The sequence below is a fragment of the Lacerta agilis genome, chromosome 10 (assembly GCF_009819535.1).
Source record: "Lacerta agilis isolate rLacAgi1 chromosome 10, rLacAgi1.pri, whole genome shotgun sequence".
Lineage (NCBI taxonomy): Eukaryota > Metazoa > Chordata > Lepidosauria > Squamata > Lacertidae > Lacerta > Lacerta agilis.
Window position 1 is genome coordinate 45,035,035 of NC_046321.1, and position 16,993 is coordinate 45,052,027.

The 16,993-nt window shown below is 40.0% G+C and overlaps 1 protein-coding gene across 8 annotated transcripts in view; it reads right to left on the reverse strand.

Annotated features, from left to right (window-relative positions):
• The window catches only part of MON2 (MON2 homolog, regulator of endosome-to-Golgi trafficking), a 52,370-nt gene extending 35,377 nt beyond the window's left edge, over positions 1-16,993 (reverse strand). For all 8 annotated transcript variants that reach the window (XM_033163035.1, XM_033163041.1, XM_033163039.1 and 5 more), the window contains exons 1-7: positions 16,741-16,993; positions 11,010-11,073; positions 4,782-4,909; positions 3,270-3,401; positions 2,167-2,296; positions 1,305-1,402; positions 283-408 (exon numbers count right to left, since the gene is read on the reverse strand). In XM_033163035.1, the coding sequence (XP_033018926.1) occupies positions 283-408; positions 1,305-1,402; positions 2,167-2,296; positions 3,270-3,401; positions 4,782-4,909; positions 11,010-11,073; positions 16,741-16,851 (789 nt within the window). In that variant the 5' untranslated portion in view covers positions 16,852-16,993. The remainder of the gene's footprint in view (positions 1-282; positions 409-1,304; positions 1,403-2,166; positions 2,297-3,269; positions 3,402-4,781; positions 4,910-11,009; positions 11,074-16,740) is intronic.

Below are 16,993 nucleotides of genomic sequence, written 5' to 3' on the forward strand. Positions count from 1 at the left end.
AGCAGTCCCTCGTGCTCCCAAAAAAAATCAACTCTGGAAGGTTGGAAGAGCTATGGAACAGCGTAAGAAGCAGCGCAGGAGGAAGGGGGGAAATCAGCAAAAATTGCCTCTTCCCTCACTTTCCAGGAGTGGATTCCACATGCAGATATTGGTCCCATCTGTAAAAAGGAGCCCTTCCCTTCACAGGTGTCTAGTTAGGACCCCCAACTACAATATATATAAAGTTTCTAAAGTCTTTGTATTTGAAATTCCCCTCCCCCTTCTAAAAACAAAGGCACTCACTTGTAAAAATACTTGCGGGAAATCATTGAGGACTGACTCAAGCAGTTCCAGACCAAATGTCCGGGTCATTTCTGTCATGCCTACAAGCCAGTAAGGTGCATCAGCATTAACCAGCTGACAAAGATCCTAAAAAAAACCAACAACACTCTTGTACTTTTATTCTCAGGAATCAACCTGGAACCCCACCCCCACCCCAATTTTCACCCAGTCTGTACTTCGCCATGTAATTCACCATATGGAATTTTTAGACATACCGTCAAACCATTAACATGTCTGAGTTTCAGTCACTCCTTCCTCGTTCACATACACAATCCTCTATATCCTTTCCTGGTTTGAGGCAAGCTACTATTTTGCCTAAAGAAGCCTATTTACTGTAAATCGAGTCTAGAAATGGGGCCTGTTCTTCATTTTTATCCTATTTTTCAGAGAAGGGCAAATCATAGTTCAGATGATGATGAACTGTAGTTCGCCTTAAATCAGGAAAGGAGGCAAGTGCTGAATGCAAGCCCGTGTTTTGCCAGTCTCCATGATTTTGCATTGCATTAGAACCAGCATTACATCAGAATCAGCCCATTGTTAAGAAATTGCATTTGCCTTTATTTAATTTCATTATTCTTTCCAGCAATCTAAATCCACCAGTTAGATAGTACTGTTTCTTTTTAAGTTTCTGAAAATATTGAGAATATCCTGACTTTTATCTATGCTAAACACATCCAAACCTTTAGCTTCTCAAATTGCTCCATCCTCTTTTACCATCTCTGTAGCTCCTCAGTACATTGAGCTCTATAGCTTCTAGAGATGAGCAGAATTATGTCCAGCATGCTATGCTTTTCCTCCTTAATATTAAGCATGCTGTGTACGTTAACCTTTTCTCTCTCTTCAAAATACTTGTATCATATTATCTCTCAAACCAAAAGCAAGTAACAAATGACTATTGACTGATCTCAGAAGCTTAACTTTGTACATAAATTAGATTGTATATAATAAAAAAGAACGACAAGAATTCAAGTAAGTTCCAATACCTGAAAAAGCATATATGCATCTTTAGCACATGGTTTCAAGGTGCTGACAGATCTTCTGTTACTGTTTCCTTGAATTCCTATTGGTTGCTCTATAATATCTGTACAAAACACAGATCCAGTTCAGAAACACAATGTTAAGAAAGAATGCATGGCTGTTCAGTTCTATATGTATATTAACTAAGGCTGGTGCAGCAACTTGGGGTTTTTAGCAGATGCTTGTGGTCGACACCAACCTTCCCCCAAAAGGTTGCTCTCTCTCTCTCTCTCTCTCTCTCTCTCTCACACACACACACACACACACACTACTGCTGGGTAGAACAGAGTTGCATTTAGTTACTTTTCCAATTCAGAGATGTGACAAGTAACATTCAGAAGGCATATAGTAGAGAACTGGCAATCAAGAAGCACATTTCTCCAACTAAACACAAGGTAAAAAGCATGACTTGCAGTTACTAAACAACCTGCCAATTCAAAGCCTACATCACAGCTTCATTAAAAAAACCCACATGATGTAACACTTGAACAAATTGGTATCCATGCTTCAAAAGCCACCTTTTCTTTATAGATTACACTTTCCAAATTAATAGAGTGCTGAATTTTGACCTGGACTGGGTAGGCCTGGGCTGAAATCTCCACTCATCTCAGTATACCCTATGCAGGTTTGCTGTGATGATAAAATGGGATAATATTTGACCTGGCCCTCCAAATTCCTCAGATGAAGCGTTATACATGAATCTATTTCCTTTTAGAATCAGGGTACTGCTATATTGGGCTCCTCCTACTTATAGCAATTCAGACTTTTGCTATAAGTACCAAATGGTTATTATGTAATATTTTAATTGCTATACAAGCACATACCCACCTTTATAGTGTTCATCCTCAGCAACGACTCTTTCGAAAACAACAGTAACTACTTGCCGTACTGTGGCTGCTGCAGTATTATTTGTGATATTGTCTTTTGTGAAGTGCAACCGAAAGCAAAGGACAATTGCCTTAAAAAAAATTAAACGGTACTCATTACACAACCCAAATAATAATCAAAGCTAAGATGTAGAAATTAGAAGTTTCTAAAACATCATGTAAGTTGAATTTAAAGATGAGTAAGTTCCCGCCATCCTAAAATGCAACTATCTTGGAAAATGGCTCCTCCTTTATGTTTCATCAAAAGCCTCTTCACATGTGAAAAGAAAAATAATAATGTACAAGTCACACGATTGCTTCCAACACTTCAATGTCAAGAATGCCTCAAGGATGCCCCTCTGACTGTCACCCGTGTGCCAAGCACAAACAGTAATAATACAAAGAGACACTCTTAGACAGCCTCACAACTGTGCAGCTCTTTTACTGAAAACTTGATAAAAACTATGCATAATCCGATCACCATAGCTGACATAACTTTTAATGGATGAAATTAAGTAGTTGCAGCATAATTTTGATAAGCTTGTAGTTCAGCCAGCTTTAATACATTTACATTGCCCAGAAACCTAATTTATAATCTAATTTAAGTATAAAATTACCTTGAAAACTTGGTCTTCTTCTGTCATGATGCCCACCTGAAGGAATACTCTACTTGCCAGAAAAGGCGATTTGCCAATTGCAAAAGGGCCATCTTGGATTTCCCCCCGATTTTACTAATTCATCCACACTGATGAAACATCTAAATGATCCTTTTCCTAATATTGCTATTTGTGAATGCTATTGTTAAGGAAACATAGGAGACCACGGGTCACTCTCAAGTCTTTTCCTGAGAAGAATTTCAAAGCTAAGGTATTACTTGAACAAGCCTGTAGGGATTGTGTAAACAAGCTACACTGGTGTGCCATTTTTCTGAATATTTCCTTTGGTGTACAGTGAAAGACAGCCTGTGAAACTTACTTGAGATTCACCGTGAAATTTTCAAGATCAGCTCATATTTATTGGTTAACATATAATGAAATACCACAATTTGATTTATACAGTGCCTACCTTAGAAAGCGCTTCATCATGGACAACTGTATTGGTTGTTAATAATACAAGGACTGTCTGAAGAAGCTTGAGTTCTTCAAGGCTATTTTCCATCAGTTGCCAAAGCATATTGATAACATTTCCAGCAGCAACCTTGGGAACACAAATTGAGATGGGCTATTCAATGCCAAGACACTATGTGGGGGGAAATCACTATAGAAGTGTCAATCATTAATTTTATCGTACTTAGTAAATATTGAAAATGCTTTTTCACCCTGTAAAGATCTGCAGGGATCGCCTCAAGGGATGTCCTCTTCTTTGACTGACCTTTTAAGAAGGCCCCAATCCATCACTACTGGAAGCTGCAACTCACTCAGCCTACCCAAGAAAGAGGTGGGGAAGGGAAAAGCTGCTACCACCTGGGAATAACAAAGCACTTTTGGAACTACTGAGCTTAAATAGCCCAGAGGCAGCAGTCATAGAAGAGAGGGAGATAGGCTTGCAGAAGAAAAAGCAAATGCACATACTGTAATCTTTTAGCCCTTCTTCCCCTGACAGTGGGGAGGGTCAGGGAACCCTGCTAATAGGCTTTCCTTCCAGCTCAACTCCTTAAGGAGAGAATACCATGAGACTCGTTCACTGCGTGTGACCCTAGAGGGTCCCAAGGAAGGCAACTTGACCTGTCACTCCTCAAACTTAATAGCCTGGAGAAAGGAATACTAGGGTGCCATGGAGCTTAGAAGCTGGGGAGAATCAGCAAGTGTGATGGGACCAGCAGCGGTATTGGGTGAGGACTCAGCACTGTGCAAGAAAAGATGAGGTCACTGAAAAGAGAATTTTATTTGTGTGGGAATTCCATTCCCTGGGTGAGTGTTAAGTTGTACCAGCAACCAAAGCCTCAATAAAGCTAGAGCAGCTGACCGTTTTGCATTATAATCCTAAAGTGTAAGGCTTGGTGTAATTTTCCTGGGTGACTTCCATACACCTCCCCTTCCCCTCAGTTTTCAAGTTTTGCTACACCAACATCAATGTTAACACTAGCCAGAGAGACCTTAAACTGCAGTTTGTGTACGAGTGTCTAATCATGACTCAAAATTATGCCGGAGGTATATTTATATGTTTATGCTGCCTTTACGCTAGCATAGTTCAGCACACATGACTCATCCCCTACCAATTCCACTTTATCCTCAAAACAAGCCTGCAGAGTAGGTGAGAGTTGGCAAATGGTTCAAATATGTTCAATGAGCTTCATGTCTGAGTGAGTCTCCTCTAACCTCAACACTCAACATACTACACACCATACTAAACTCTCATAATGCTAAATACATTTCATCTGAAAATAAAACTGAAGGGGAATGCTCCTGCAAGAAGCCACCCCCAATAATCCCTCTGGGGTAGTGTTACATCTACACTGATCCTAAAGGCTGTGCCTAGTCAGTTATCTATTAGGATACTCTATTTTTTTTAATGATTCTTCAGCCATGTAAATTAGGCAATACTTCCATACCATTACTTGACTACCCGAAGTCTTACCTCTGAAACAACTTCATGAGACATGAGCCTTTGTATAGCTGCTAGACATAGTTGGGTGATCTTTGGTTCTTTTGTTCCACAACCCATTAGAAAAGGCTGAACCACTTCTGAGCTGTTCTCTTTCAAGGCTTTCAAATGGAGAAAATATATTTATAGATAATATCACAAGTCCACAGTTTTGATTAATAAAGAAAACCATCTGTTGAAAATTAATATAATTATAGTGGTAGTTCATAGAAAATATATATAAAAGAGATGGAAAGAGTTACAAATTCGGAACTTTTACTTTAATTTTATATCCACGGTACGACCCTTTTGGAGAAGCTGCTTGAATCTTCTTTCACCTGCCTGTTTGCACAGCATTTACCCCTTGCATTCACTTTGCTTTCCAAGCCTCTGAATTACCCCATTCTCATACACCATATACAATATTCTACTGACTCTCCTATGTGCCCATTTTGTCATGGGCAAGATAGCTCTATGATCCAACACAGCAGAAAATAACTCCTTATGTTCATTGCACAAGAATACAAGAGTCTGAACAGAGTACTATGGAACAGAAGATTGATTATTTGATGTCACCTTTCCTTCAAAGAGCAAGTCTCAATTGCAGTCTACTTGTTTCAACATAGACTTGCTCTATGTGAATACACTGCTTGCACAGTATAGTACAGCAATATTTAATTTAATTGAAAGGTAACCTAGTTCGCAAAATCGTACATGTGCCAGGTTCTCAAAGATACCCATAGTGAGTCTATAGGAATTATAGTTTTAAATTATACATTGATATTAAACTCTATCTGGAATTTTATCCTTTGACAGTGAGTACAATACACAACTCTCAAAACTATAGCTACTGCAGAAGTATATACACTTCTGATTCCAAACATGGAAATTTTAAACCAGATTTTTGTCTTACAACTAAGCAGTATCCAGTATTTTGTCTTACACTTAACCGGGGATGGGTGGAGAGAGAGAGACTAGCTGAAGAAACTAATTAAAACAAGCACTTCTTATGCAAATAAGCAGGATTCAGCACTCAAAATTCACTTAAGTATACACACAGTGGGTATACCCTGACAGAAGTTTACAGAAGTTTACAGTGGGTATACCCTGACAGAAGTTCTGAGCTGGTAAAGAATGGGATCCATAAATTATGTTGTATGAAATGCATCTCTTTTCCAGAATCTTATTACTATAGGGTGATAGTCTATTTCTTGCACAAGGAAGTTTGATCCAGCAGGAAACATCTGCTCATGGGGGAGAAGGGGAAGTGGCCTTTGCCTACTTCCTCTCCCAAATCTGTTCTGAGGGTCCCTCAATCCTCCAGAACAGTTTGGGGGAGGGTGTTAGGTCCATCAGGAAAATCAGCCCAAATTACCTCCTCCCCTTCCATGAGCAGATGAATCTGCTGGTGCAACAGTGCAAAGAACACTAACAGATTATAACCCATAACATTGAGAATTATATTAGGAATATCCAGCATACTGAGCTACAGAAACAATCCAAAGGGGCATCAGTTTTATAACCCCTCAACCCAGTTCTGTAATATCAGTGACACTACAGCAGATTAATTAGAAACAGTAACAGAGATATTGATGACCTTTGCGGTCCCTTCCGACTCTACAATTCTATGATACAAAGTACCATTTCAAATCATATCAGAACGCAATTACTTGAAACTGGAAAAGCCTAGAGAGAGTGAAAGGCCTCCAACTGTGTATGGGTTTTTTTTTTTTTTTTTTAAAAAAAGAGAAATCTTGATTCGGTTTTCTAGGAAAATGTAAGTAGTGAAGGCATCTATATTAATACATAGATGTATAATGTCTTAGAAGATTATTCACAGGTTTATCAAGGCAGCCATTAAACCTAAAAGCGTTAAGACCTTGTAAATAATGTTGAGTTTAAAGAGGAATTGTACAATGTAAATTAAAGTACTAGAATATAGATAAAAAGTACTAGTAAGCATTTCCAAGTGCTACTGTATTAGTGTTCTAGGCATACAATCTTTGGTCTAACTAGCTAATTATTCTCCCTAATTAGGGCAAAGGGCCACAGTTCAGTGGTAGAGCATGTGCTCTGCAATGCAGAAGGTTTCAGAACAATCCCTAGCATTTCCAGGTAGGGCTGGAAATGTCCCCTAGTCTGAAACCCCAAAGTGTGTGGTAGGCAATGGTCTGATTCAGTACAAAGTGGTTTCTGAGGTTCTATTATGTCATATAAATTTATACTGGATGTGGGTGGAATTCCACTGTTGCTGTTTTCTAGGTTGCTTATGTCTTTTAAGACTAATCCCAAGTTTTGTTACTAGTTGTAAGTCTTGTCCATAATGATATTTGTGAGGCTGCAACTGTCTTCCATACACTAAATCACTGTATGCTATCTAGTTCTTTAAACAGATATGATGAGATGCTTCTGTCTCTTAGTGCAAGTTTGTTTGGATTGTAGCTGACATTACCTGTCATAGCTTTCCCACTTATGTCAGCATTCATGATAGCAATGAAAACAAAAGAAAAATAAATTAAATAGAAGTGTTAAAGTGGAAAAAAATAGGGCAAGAACTATTCTAAAGTATATTCATATGCAACATGAGTGGATTTTAAGTAATACTAGAGTAATTATTCAAAATCGACTAATCTAAACAATAAAAGCTAATTGTGGGATCATTTTTGCTGCAACAGACCACCTGCCCCTGCCCTTCTGTACTCATGTACACAGAAGCAACTATAAATATTTTCTCTGGTGACACTAATGCTCAAGACTTGCTAGTGCAACAGCACATTTAAAAGAATGAATAATAACCAACAAGAGAAATATTTTTCTAATCTTAATTAGTTATTTAAGATACTGTTGTGGACCAGTGAACAGGAGGAAATGGAATAGAAAAATAAAGCATTTTTCAAAGTCTATTGGTTCATAACAGTAATATGAGTGAATACAAGACTAATCAGATTGGGTAACTGGAATAAATATAGTAACATGTAAATCTCAAATGAAAGATTGAGTTTAATAGGGTTCACTTCCAGGAAAGTGGGTATAGGTGTCCTTGGTGACCTCATACATTTCCCCCCATAAAATCTAAATAATACAAAGTTCATATAATACTACCACAATATTGGAGCAAGGTACACATGGGACCAGTTAAATTTTTTAAATGGACAAATTATTGGGAGGCAGGAGAGGAAAGTTAGTGAAAACCTTCCTGTTCTGGCAACTTCTTGTTGCACTGGGCAAATGGGGCTCATATATGGTAAACACTTTTTATAGGTTTTTTTTTAATCTCCTGAGGCAATTCTTTATATTTTTTCATTATGGACTGTCTAATTCTGACTGTTGTTGACTGGGGTGGGTGCCTGACAGGCACTTGGGAACCCCAGCACAAGGGGATTTCTGCAGGCATTACCAAGATCGCTGCACAGGGCTTCCAATCAGCAGCATACTTTCCAGGATGACAGAATAGAGAGGTGTACTTGAAAGTGATTGTGAAAGTGATGCACAAGCCTCCTATTTGTGCAGTGGCAACCACATCTCTACCTGCCCCATACATGATGTCACCTGCCCCACGCAAAGCATCAGATGTGGGGCAGGTGGTGAAAACAAGTCTTGTGGGAGAAATTTAATGGAATGCCAAGTTTGACCAGCGGGCCAGACATTTCCTAGCCCTTGTTTAAGAAGTGCGCATGGGGTATCCAGATAAGCTCCAATTTAAGTACTGGTTGGAAGATCTTCAGAGCTACTTAGCTTTAGGAAGGGAAGTAAACAATTTATTTGAATTTTGTATGCTTTCAAATCACTGCCACTATTGCCATCAATACAAAATTATCTCTGACTCCTACAGACACTCTTTCCAGTTGTCTTCATTTGCAGTTTGCAAAACATCATAAGAAGCAGTTTTAACATCTGTGAGTTTTGGGGATATTTTACTCTCTCAATAGTTACAAGCAATTTATTAAATTTTATTTGGTTACCCTAAAATAAAACAATTTTAAGCTCAAGGTCAGTGTTCTGCTCAGAGTATTATAAAGCACAGGCTATTATATAGTGTAGACTCCAGCTTTTCCAAGCATAACAATGTAAATTGTATTAAAGAACTGCCTGCATCAGACCTGACCATAAGTATAGATTCCAAACAGAAGGCACAAGATAAGCTAAAAACTTTTTAAGGATTTCCCTAGGGAGATCATCTGTTTTCTACATTAAAAAACATAGATCCATTCAGTAATTAATATAACTAAAGAAAGAAGGCTGAAACTGGCAATATTTCATTTACTGTCCATTAAATTTCACAGAATGAGTGGTGGGAGGAATGTTTTGGAGAGGTCCTGTCTTATCACTTTAACTTCTCCAAACACACCCATGCAGCAACACATCCTTTTCTCCATATCACCAGCAATTCTGCTTCTTTGTTCTGCTGTTAGACTGAAAAGAGACAGCAATTTCCACTTGGATGACCACTAAGTCAGTTTGGAATTGGGGGGGAAAGGGCAGACATGTGCATATTGCTTAGTCTGCAGAAGCCATTTTCGTGCAGCATCTCTCTCATGAAACAGGGCACCTACATCTATAAAATGTTTGTCAAACTATAAATGTTGGGGTACTTCAATAACAGCTAATATAGCAACTTAATACATTATTATTATTACTATTAGTATTATTTGTATAATGCAAATAGCAGTCAAAATACATATAACACAATAAGGAATAGGAATCTTTGGGTCACCACAAATGATAGACCCACAACCCTAGAAGAGTGTTCTCTACAAGATGGTATTGAATTGCATCCAGTCCTATGCTTTGTTTTGGCACAGGACACTGTATAGTGTGTTAACTTAACTACCAATAATAGCTAAAACACAAAAAGCAGGGGTGTGCACCCTGTATTAAGCTTGGTGTCACCCCAGATCATACAACCATACCTCCAGGAGTGTGTTTCTACATATTCTGGAAAATAGCATACTCAGGGTCACCATGACACCCATGGGGCTGCCCCAACCTAGCTCAACATTTGTAGCAGGGCACACTCCTGATTTCTCATCCCTGGTTGAGAAGGGAGAAGATAAACTGGGGTGTGGGGTGGGGCGGTGCATTCCTGTTGAGTTTTAGAATTACAGAATTCTAAAACTGCAGGAGTGGAGGACCTATTAAAATGGTCAACTCCTGGAGACTAATGGATCCAAATAGTTTTCCAGAGGGCTCCAGGGAGCTTTCCAATTGGCAAGGTTGGCTCTTCTGCCAAACACAGAGGTGACATGGGAGTCTGCACCCTTTTCCAATGGGCAAAGTAAGCAGAGCTCTGTGTTATGCTCTAGAGTGAGAACTATTAAGTGAGTGAGCAGGTGGGGGGAAATCACAGCAGATGTGCTCAGGTCAGACTCTATTCAGTAGCTGTGAAGGTGGCAAAGTAAGCTTACTTCTCTGTCTCCTCTGTGCCCCTGTTTTGTCATCCAGTCTGGGTGGCTAAGGCCTATTACATGTGGGCCTAGGCACATGGTAGAGCCTGTGACTGTTTGCAAGGCATTATGAGGATAAAATCACTTGCATGCACTGAAGCTTGGACTCCAGGTTTAGAGCAGGCAATTCTGGAGCACTTATTTGTCGGATGTTGTTGGACAGGTTTCAGTTGTTGCAGCCTGAGGGCGTGGACAGAACATTTGGTAAGGTTTGTGCAACAACTGTTGGATCCTTGTCCCTGTTGATTTACAAAATTGGGCAGGGAGGGGTCAGCTGGTTGGGCTAGGAAGGTAATTAATGCTTACTTACAAGAGGGAATGGATGCATTTGCATGGCATGCCACTGGCTTCACATTGTGGAGTGACACAACCCTCTATACCCAGTTCAAATCAAATGCTAAGCTAGGAATCATAGTTTGCTGCTTCCAGTCACACGAGGGGTGGGGATAATGAGGTGGAATCCTAAAGAACGTAAACAGGTGCTTGCGGTGTAAACTTTCCCTGAAGTTGAGTACCTAGAAATCAGTGAGGATTCAAACAGGATCTTCAGATACCAAAGACTATCTCAGAATTTTGATAACTATATATATTTCACCTGCTTTGATGAAAAATTGTGGACTAGCATACTGTCATAACTTTTATTGAAAACCCATAGACTATTACTTCATGTTCTAAAAGCACTAAAGATATTCAACACCAAATCACACACAAAGCTTTGATTTAAAGAGATTTAAATTAAATTTTCTGATTAGGATTTTTGGTGTTTGCAAATATTTACCTGACAATACATCAGTGTTTCGTGCAGCTATCGTTTTTACTTTTATTATTCCTGACTCAGCAGCCTGTAAAGAAAAGACAATAGATTATTAATTTATTACCGTGGTTTTGTCTTAGGAGCATTTTATCTTATTATTCAGCTGAAATGGCTCCCACAGCAGCTTACTAAAATCAGTAGTAAGTCATCGCTGACCTCAGGCTTACAATCTAAAAGCCATTTCTCAGATTATACTATATGAAAGCAATTCTTCATTTAACAGAAGTGAAATTAAAGTTGTTATGCCTGCAAAATCTTGCGGCAGAAATTGCTTCCAATGAAAGCATATTTCAATGCCCCAGAATGTGATATATTAACAATTGAGTCTCATTACATCTCCCATCTCCACCTTAAGACCTTCACATTGTTATCGCTTATTATTTGCAATTTTTCTCACTTTTTAAGGTCCCCTATGATATACTCGGGACGCAGGTGGTGCTGTGGTCTAAACCACAGAGCCTAGGGCTTGCCGATCAGAAGGTCAGCGGTTCGAATCCCCACAACGGGATGATCTCCCGTTGCTCGGTCCCTGCTCCTGCCAACCTAGCAGTTCGAAAGCACGTCAAAGTGCAGGTAGATAAATAGGTACCACTCCGACGGGAAAGTAAACGGCGTTTCTGTGCACTGCTCTGGTTCGCCAGAAGCAGCTTGGTCATGCTGGCCACATGACACGGAAAAACTGGCAGTGGACAAATGCCGGCTCCCTCGGCCAGTAAAGCGAGTTGAGCGCCGCAACCCCAGAGTCGTTTGCGACTGGACTTAATGGTCAGGGGTCCCTTTACCTTTTTATGATATACCCAAGTGTGCTCAATAAACCCCTAGTTCAAAAAACCAGTTCTGAGGTGTTGGCATGGAAGTTGCTTAAAGGAGAAACATAATAAATACACAATTTCTAAGAACACCCCATGGCAACCCAAACTAATTTTTCTGATCTCATTCAAGTTTCACACACAATATCCAAGGCATTCAGAGAGGTAGACATGAATACGAAACTTGTGTGTATACACAGATAGGTGCATGCACCAATCAGCAGAGTCTATATTTCCAACCACTCCCTTTTACAGATTAGATGCCAACTAAACCTAATACACAACACTCTTGTTAACTCAGCAGAAAATCCAACAAGTGTTCTGTAACTAAAAAGATGTTAAAACATTCTCGACTCAGCTGAAATGTTAATTAGAATGCCACAATGTTCTACTTTATGTATTCCCTAACAAAGTTCTGCTACAAAAAAAAAATGTTCAATGAAACCAGGGTTGCAAGATTTTATAGCTCAATTCCAATCAAAAGTAAGTCCCACTGAGTTTAATAGAAGTTGTGACCAGTTAAGTGTGTATAGAACTGCATTATTAGCGAATCAATAAAGTATTTAATCACTCTGTTTTGCCAAAGAGAAAATAGATACCAGAGTATTTTGTGTATGTGAAAGGAGGTATAGCCCTTTCAACATTAAATAGTAAGTTTTCATGACATTCTATGTAGTCCAATTTTAAAACCATATATTCTTAGATCGAACATTGTTTCATATACAATCTTGCGAGAAACTTATAGCAGCTAACATGTCTAATATAATAAACAACTTGTTCATGTTTCATTCTGTTTCAAGTTTTAAAAACCTAATCCAGTTTTAAAAACCTAATGCCTTGCAAACCATCACATGATCAAACATATTGCCTTATGCCTTATTTGAATGCCAAAGTGCTGTGTGAACTGGCAATTTCATTTAATTATTTTCGTAACATCATTTGCTAGATGTTTAGAACAGCTCCATAAAAAGTAACAATCAGAAGAGGAGGGAAACAAACACACACGAATATTAAAGGCACCAGGAGGGGGAAAGGTGAGAGAATCAAGTATACAACTAACTTTGAACTATATTGACATATATATTTACATATGTTTTACAGTGCAGCTCTTTCAATAAGTGAAGTTAGTACATTTTAAGGACTAGTGTACAGCTGAAAAATTCAAAGTCCTTTTTAGTATTCCTATTAGCTTGCTAAATATTTTACCACACCAATGCCTGTGCTCCTAGATAGCAGATAACTTCGCCTCAGCAGTAACCTGAACCTTCTGTAAAACTGCAATCCTAGTTCAGAATCTTGAAACTGCTGACTCAGCTAGAAAGGCAGCGCTACTCAAAATTGTCAGCTTATGCTGACGGACTCTAAATTAAAGCAGGAGCAGAGTTGTGGAGGACTAACAGTCAGCCGTATCAAGTAACTGCTAAAACTACCTTGCCGAGGACAATGAAATAAATGGCCTAAAACCACTTTTTAAAGAGTGACACTTTCTTTACTAGTTTCTCACAGGAAAAATGTTCCCAAATATCTTTGGTATAGAGTCCAAGAATGATAGCAGAACCTTGTTCCTATTTCATGGACAGTTACAGGGGCAAAATAATAAGCCACACAAAGTAGGTTTTATATGATAAAGAGTAAACACCATAGTATTACTCAGAATACCGATATAGCCTGGCTTTGTCCAGCACATGTATTAGTGGTACATGGCACAAAGGCTCCATTAACCACAGGCCCTGGCTTCACTGGCTGCCTGCAAGATCACGCTGAGCATATGATTGTACTTTTAAATATATCCCTTCTAATCGTAAAGTTTTCGTTGTCATGCTTGAACACAGATTGACAATGGAAGTTAAACTGAAATTCAACACAAACGGATTTTCCATTTATAGTCTATCCCTATAATTTTATTAATGTTGTGTTATTACAATTTGTAGCCAAGACCATTAAACATTAAATCTGAGCCCCCAAAATCTGCTCTGGAGGATGAACCTGGATCATCTGGTAATAAGTCCCAATGCGTTCAGCGAGAGCGGATGTGCAATGGACTGCACTGTTAGTGGATATAAGACATTACAAGCTACATAAAATGAAGCATTATAGCTATACACCTGCCAAATTATGTGCTGTTGTAATGATAGTGAAAATACTAAAACAAAAAAAAAATTCTGCTTTGTTTTCATGTACAGAATTCACTAGTGGGTTAAAAAAAATGGTTAATGTTCCTTGTGCAATGAGTACCATGCAGTTCAATGCTAGTTTAGAAACCAGACATGTACAGGCTAACAAAGAACAAAGGTTACTTTATATCTTGCCTCCCCCAAATGTTTGTCTTCTCAAATTCTTTAAATTGTGCATATATCCTACAAAAAAGGAAATAATAATAGGAGGGTCTAACTTTAGCATTTTAAAATAGTGTATTTACCAAACAGTCTACTGTAGAGTTGTAACATTTTATGGAAACTAGAGGAAAATTCTGTAGAAGTTTAGAACTGTGATTCTCAAATTTTGTTCTTAAAACTTTGAAGACTTACTACTCAAATCAGCCTTAAGGGAAGCCAAATCTTCCATCAAATCAAGCAGTCATTTCTCTCCTACTCACATCCTTCAGTGCTATCTAAGATGCTACCTACTACTACCTACTACTTACTTTGCCACCAACTTGGGAAATCTACAAACCTGATGCATGACTACAAGGTGAGTTACACCCAAATGTTTTGGATTATTTATTTATTTATTTTGCATGGAGGGCTTTGACTGAAGCTCTAATAGTCCCCCCTGAAGATCTAATTATCACCTTCATCATCATCATCCTCTGGAAGCTCTGGGTGGCTTCCAACACACATAAAAACATAATAAAATGCCAAACATAAAAAACTTCCTGATACAGGGCTGCCTTCAGATGTCTTCCAGAAGTTGTGTAGTTCTTTATTTTTTTGACATCTGGGAGGGCATTCCACAGGGAGGGTGCCACTGCTGAGAAGGCCCTCTGCCTGGTTCCCTGTAACCTCACTTCTTGCAGTGAGGGAACCGCCAGAAGGCCCTTGGAGGTGGATTTCAGTGTCCGGGCTGAACAATGTGGGTGGAGATGCTCCTTCAGGTACATAATACCATTATTCCCCCCCCCCCGTCAAAAAACCCTTTCATGGGAATTGGCATCTTTGTTTGTGTCCTATAGGTTGAAGCTATGGATTTTAAGTACACCCTAGAACACTTTTAGTATCAATGAGGTCCACACTATACAACAGAACACCCTTTGCTCCACATTTTAATCTAGGCACAGTACAACAAATCTATAACAAAGTACACAAAACATTAGAAGCTCAGGTAAGCACATTAAAGAGGTTGTTTTATATCAAATTAACATATTTGTTTACTTTTCCCATATCCGCCTTATGGAACACAATGCCAGCAACATGCAATTCTCTTTCAATTCATTAAAAATGTCACTACAGTGGTACCCCGCTAGACGAATGCTTCGCTAGACGAAAAACTCGCTAGACGAAAGCATTCGTCTAGCGGGAGGCTGCCCCGCTAGACGAAAAAGTCTATGGGGCTGCCTCGCAAGACAAAAAAAAATTCGTCTTTTTTTTTTTTCGTTTTTGCGGAGCGCGGCTCCCATTGCCGCTCCGCAAGACGAAAACCCCGCTAGACGAAAATTTTCGCGGGACGAATTATTTTCGTCTAGCGGGGCACCACTGTACAGTCTTAGCTTACTGATTTCAACAATCAAGAGCTCCTGAATTTTTACAGGGGCAAATATCATTACACAGAGATGGGAACCTCAGGCTTGGGGGGCAACTGCAGCCCTCTAGACATCTCTGTAGGCTCCTTCCCCAAGCCAAGCTCCTTACCAGCCCTCCTTGAATGCTTGTGACTGGCTAGAATGTGGTCTGATAATACTCTGATGATAATATCAGCTGGATGGACAATAACAGCAGTCCTCAAGCACCACCCTCTGGAAACAACCATCCAAGTAGGACAAGAACCATCACAAAGCAGTGTCACCCTTAACTCATCAGTTATGATTCTCACATTCGGCACTGAGTATTTCACTCTGCAAAAAACAAACTTTGCTTGGTTTACTTAGTTTTAAGATATTAAACAGGGCATGCTCATCAGAGTTCAAGTTCTTGAAATTCTGAAGTCCTTATCAAAGTTTGAAGACGTACATACGCAAACCATCAACAACACCCCCTCGCAAGTGGGACAAGACAGAAATGTGATACGCACATGGGTGCTGTTCCAAGTGCCACTTTCAAATTTAATATACAACGGAAACCTGCTTACCTATCGGTGGCAAAACAGGAACAGCTTGCAAACATATCTGGGTAATGCAATCCTTGTTGATTACCCAAACAGTTGCTTCCACCAGTCAGTGCCTTGAAACCTACTATATTCAAAGCCACCTGTCTCCAAACAAGGACCTCCAAGTTATCATAACAGATGATAAGCAGACTTTTGCCTATCTTTTGAGCGGTATCGATTGCCCCCCCCCCCAAAAAAGGGCACCATTGATATGCCTAAGAAATGTACACTTAAAAAGTTCGCCCACTAGACAGACTTAAGTCTGGGAAAAGTGAGGGGCAACCGAGAACTGCTTGTTACAAGAAAGTGCTGCAAGCGGACCGCGGTGGCCAAGCGGTGCAGACGATCGCAATGTAGACGCAGCCACCCGACTCGGTTCCACTCCGGGATTTGGGTTTCAGTTCTCAACGGGGTTGGGTGGAGACGAAAGGCCTCAGAGAGACCCCACGTACCTCTTCCTAAAGCAGGCCGGGAAAAGGCCAACACGACACAACAAATACACACAAACACTGACACGCCCCCCAGTCCCCCACCCGAGACAGTCCAGTTTCTCCCCCCCACCCCACCCCCCAAAAAACCCTCACCTCCTTGACGGGAGGAAATTTCTTCCGGCACTCCAGGCTCAGGGCCCGCAGGTCGCCCTGCATGTTTTCCAGCAGTTTCTTCACGGCCTCGGGGCTACTCGTCCCGGCCATGGCTCCTCCGCCCTGTGGGGAAGACAGCGACGCGAGGCCGGCAAGGGACAGGCCCGGCCGAGCCAGCGTCGCCGTCTGAATGTGGCGGCGCCCGGAGGCTGACAAGTCCCGGGCGGAGCCACAGGCAAAAGCAGCAACAGCA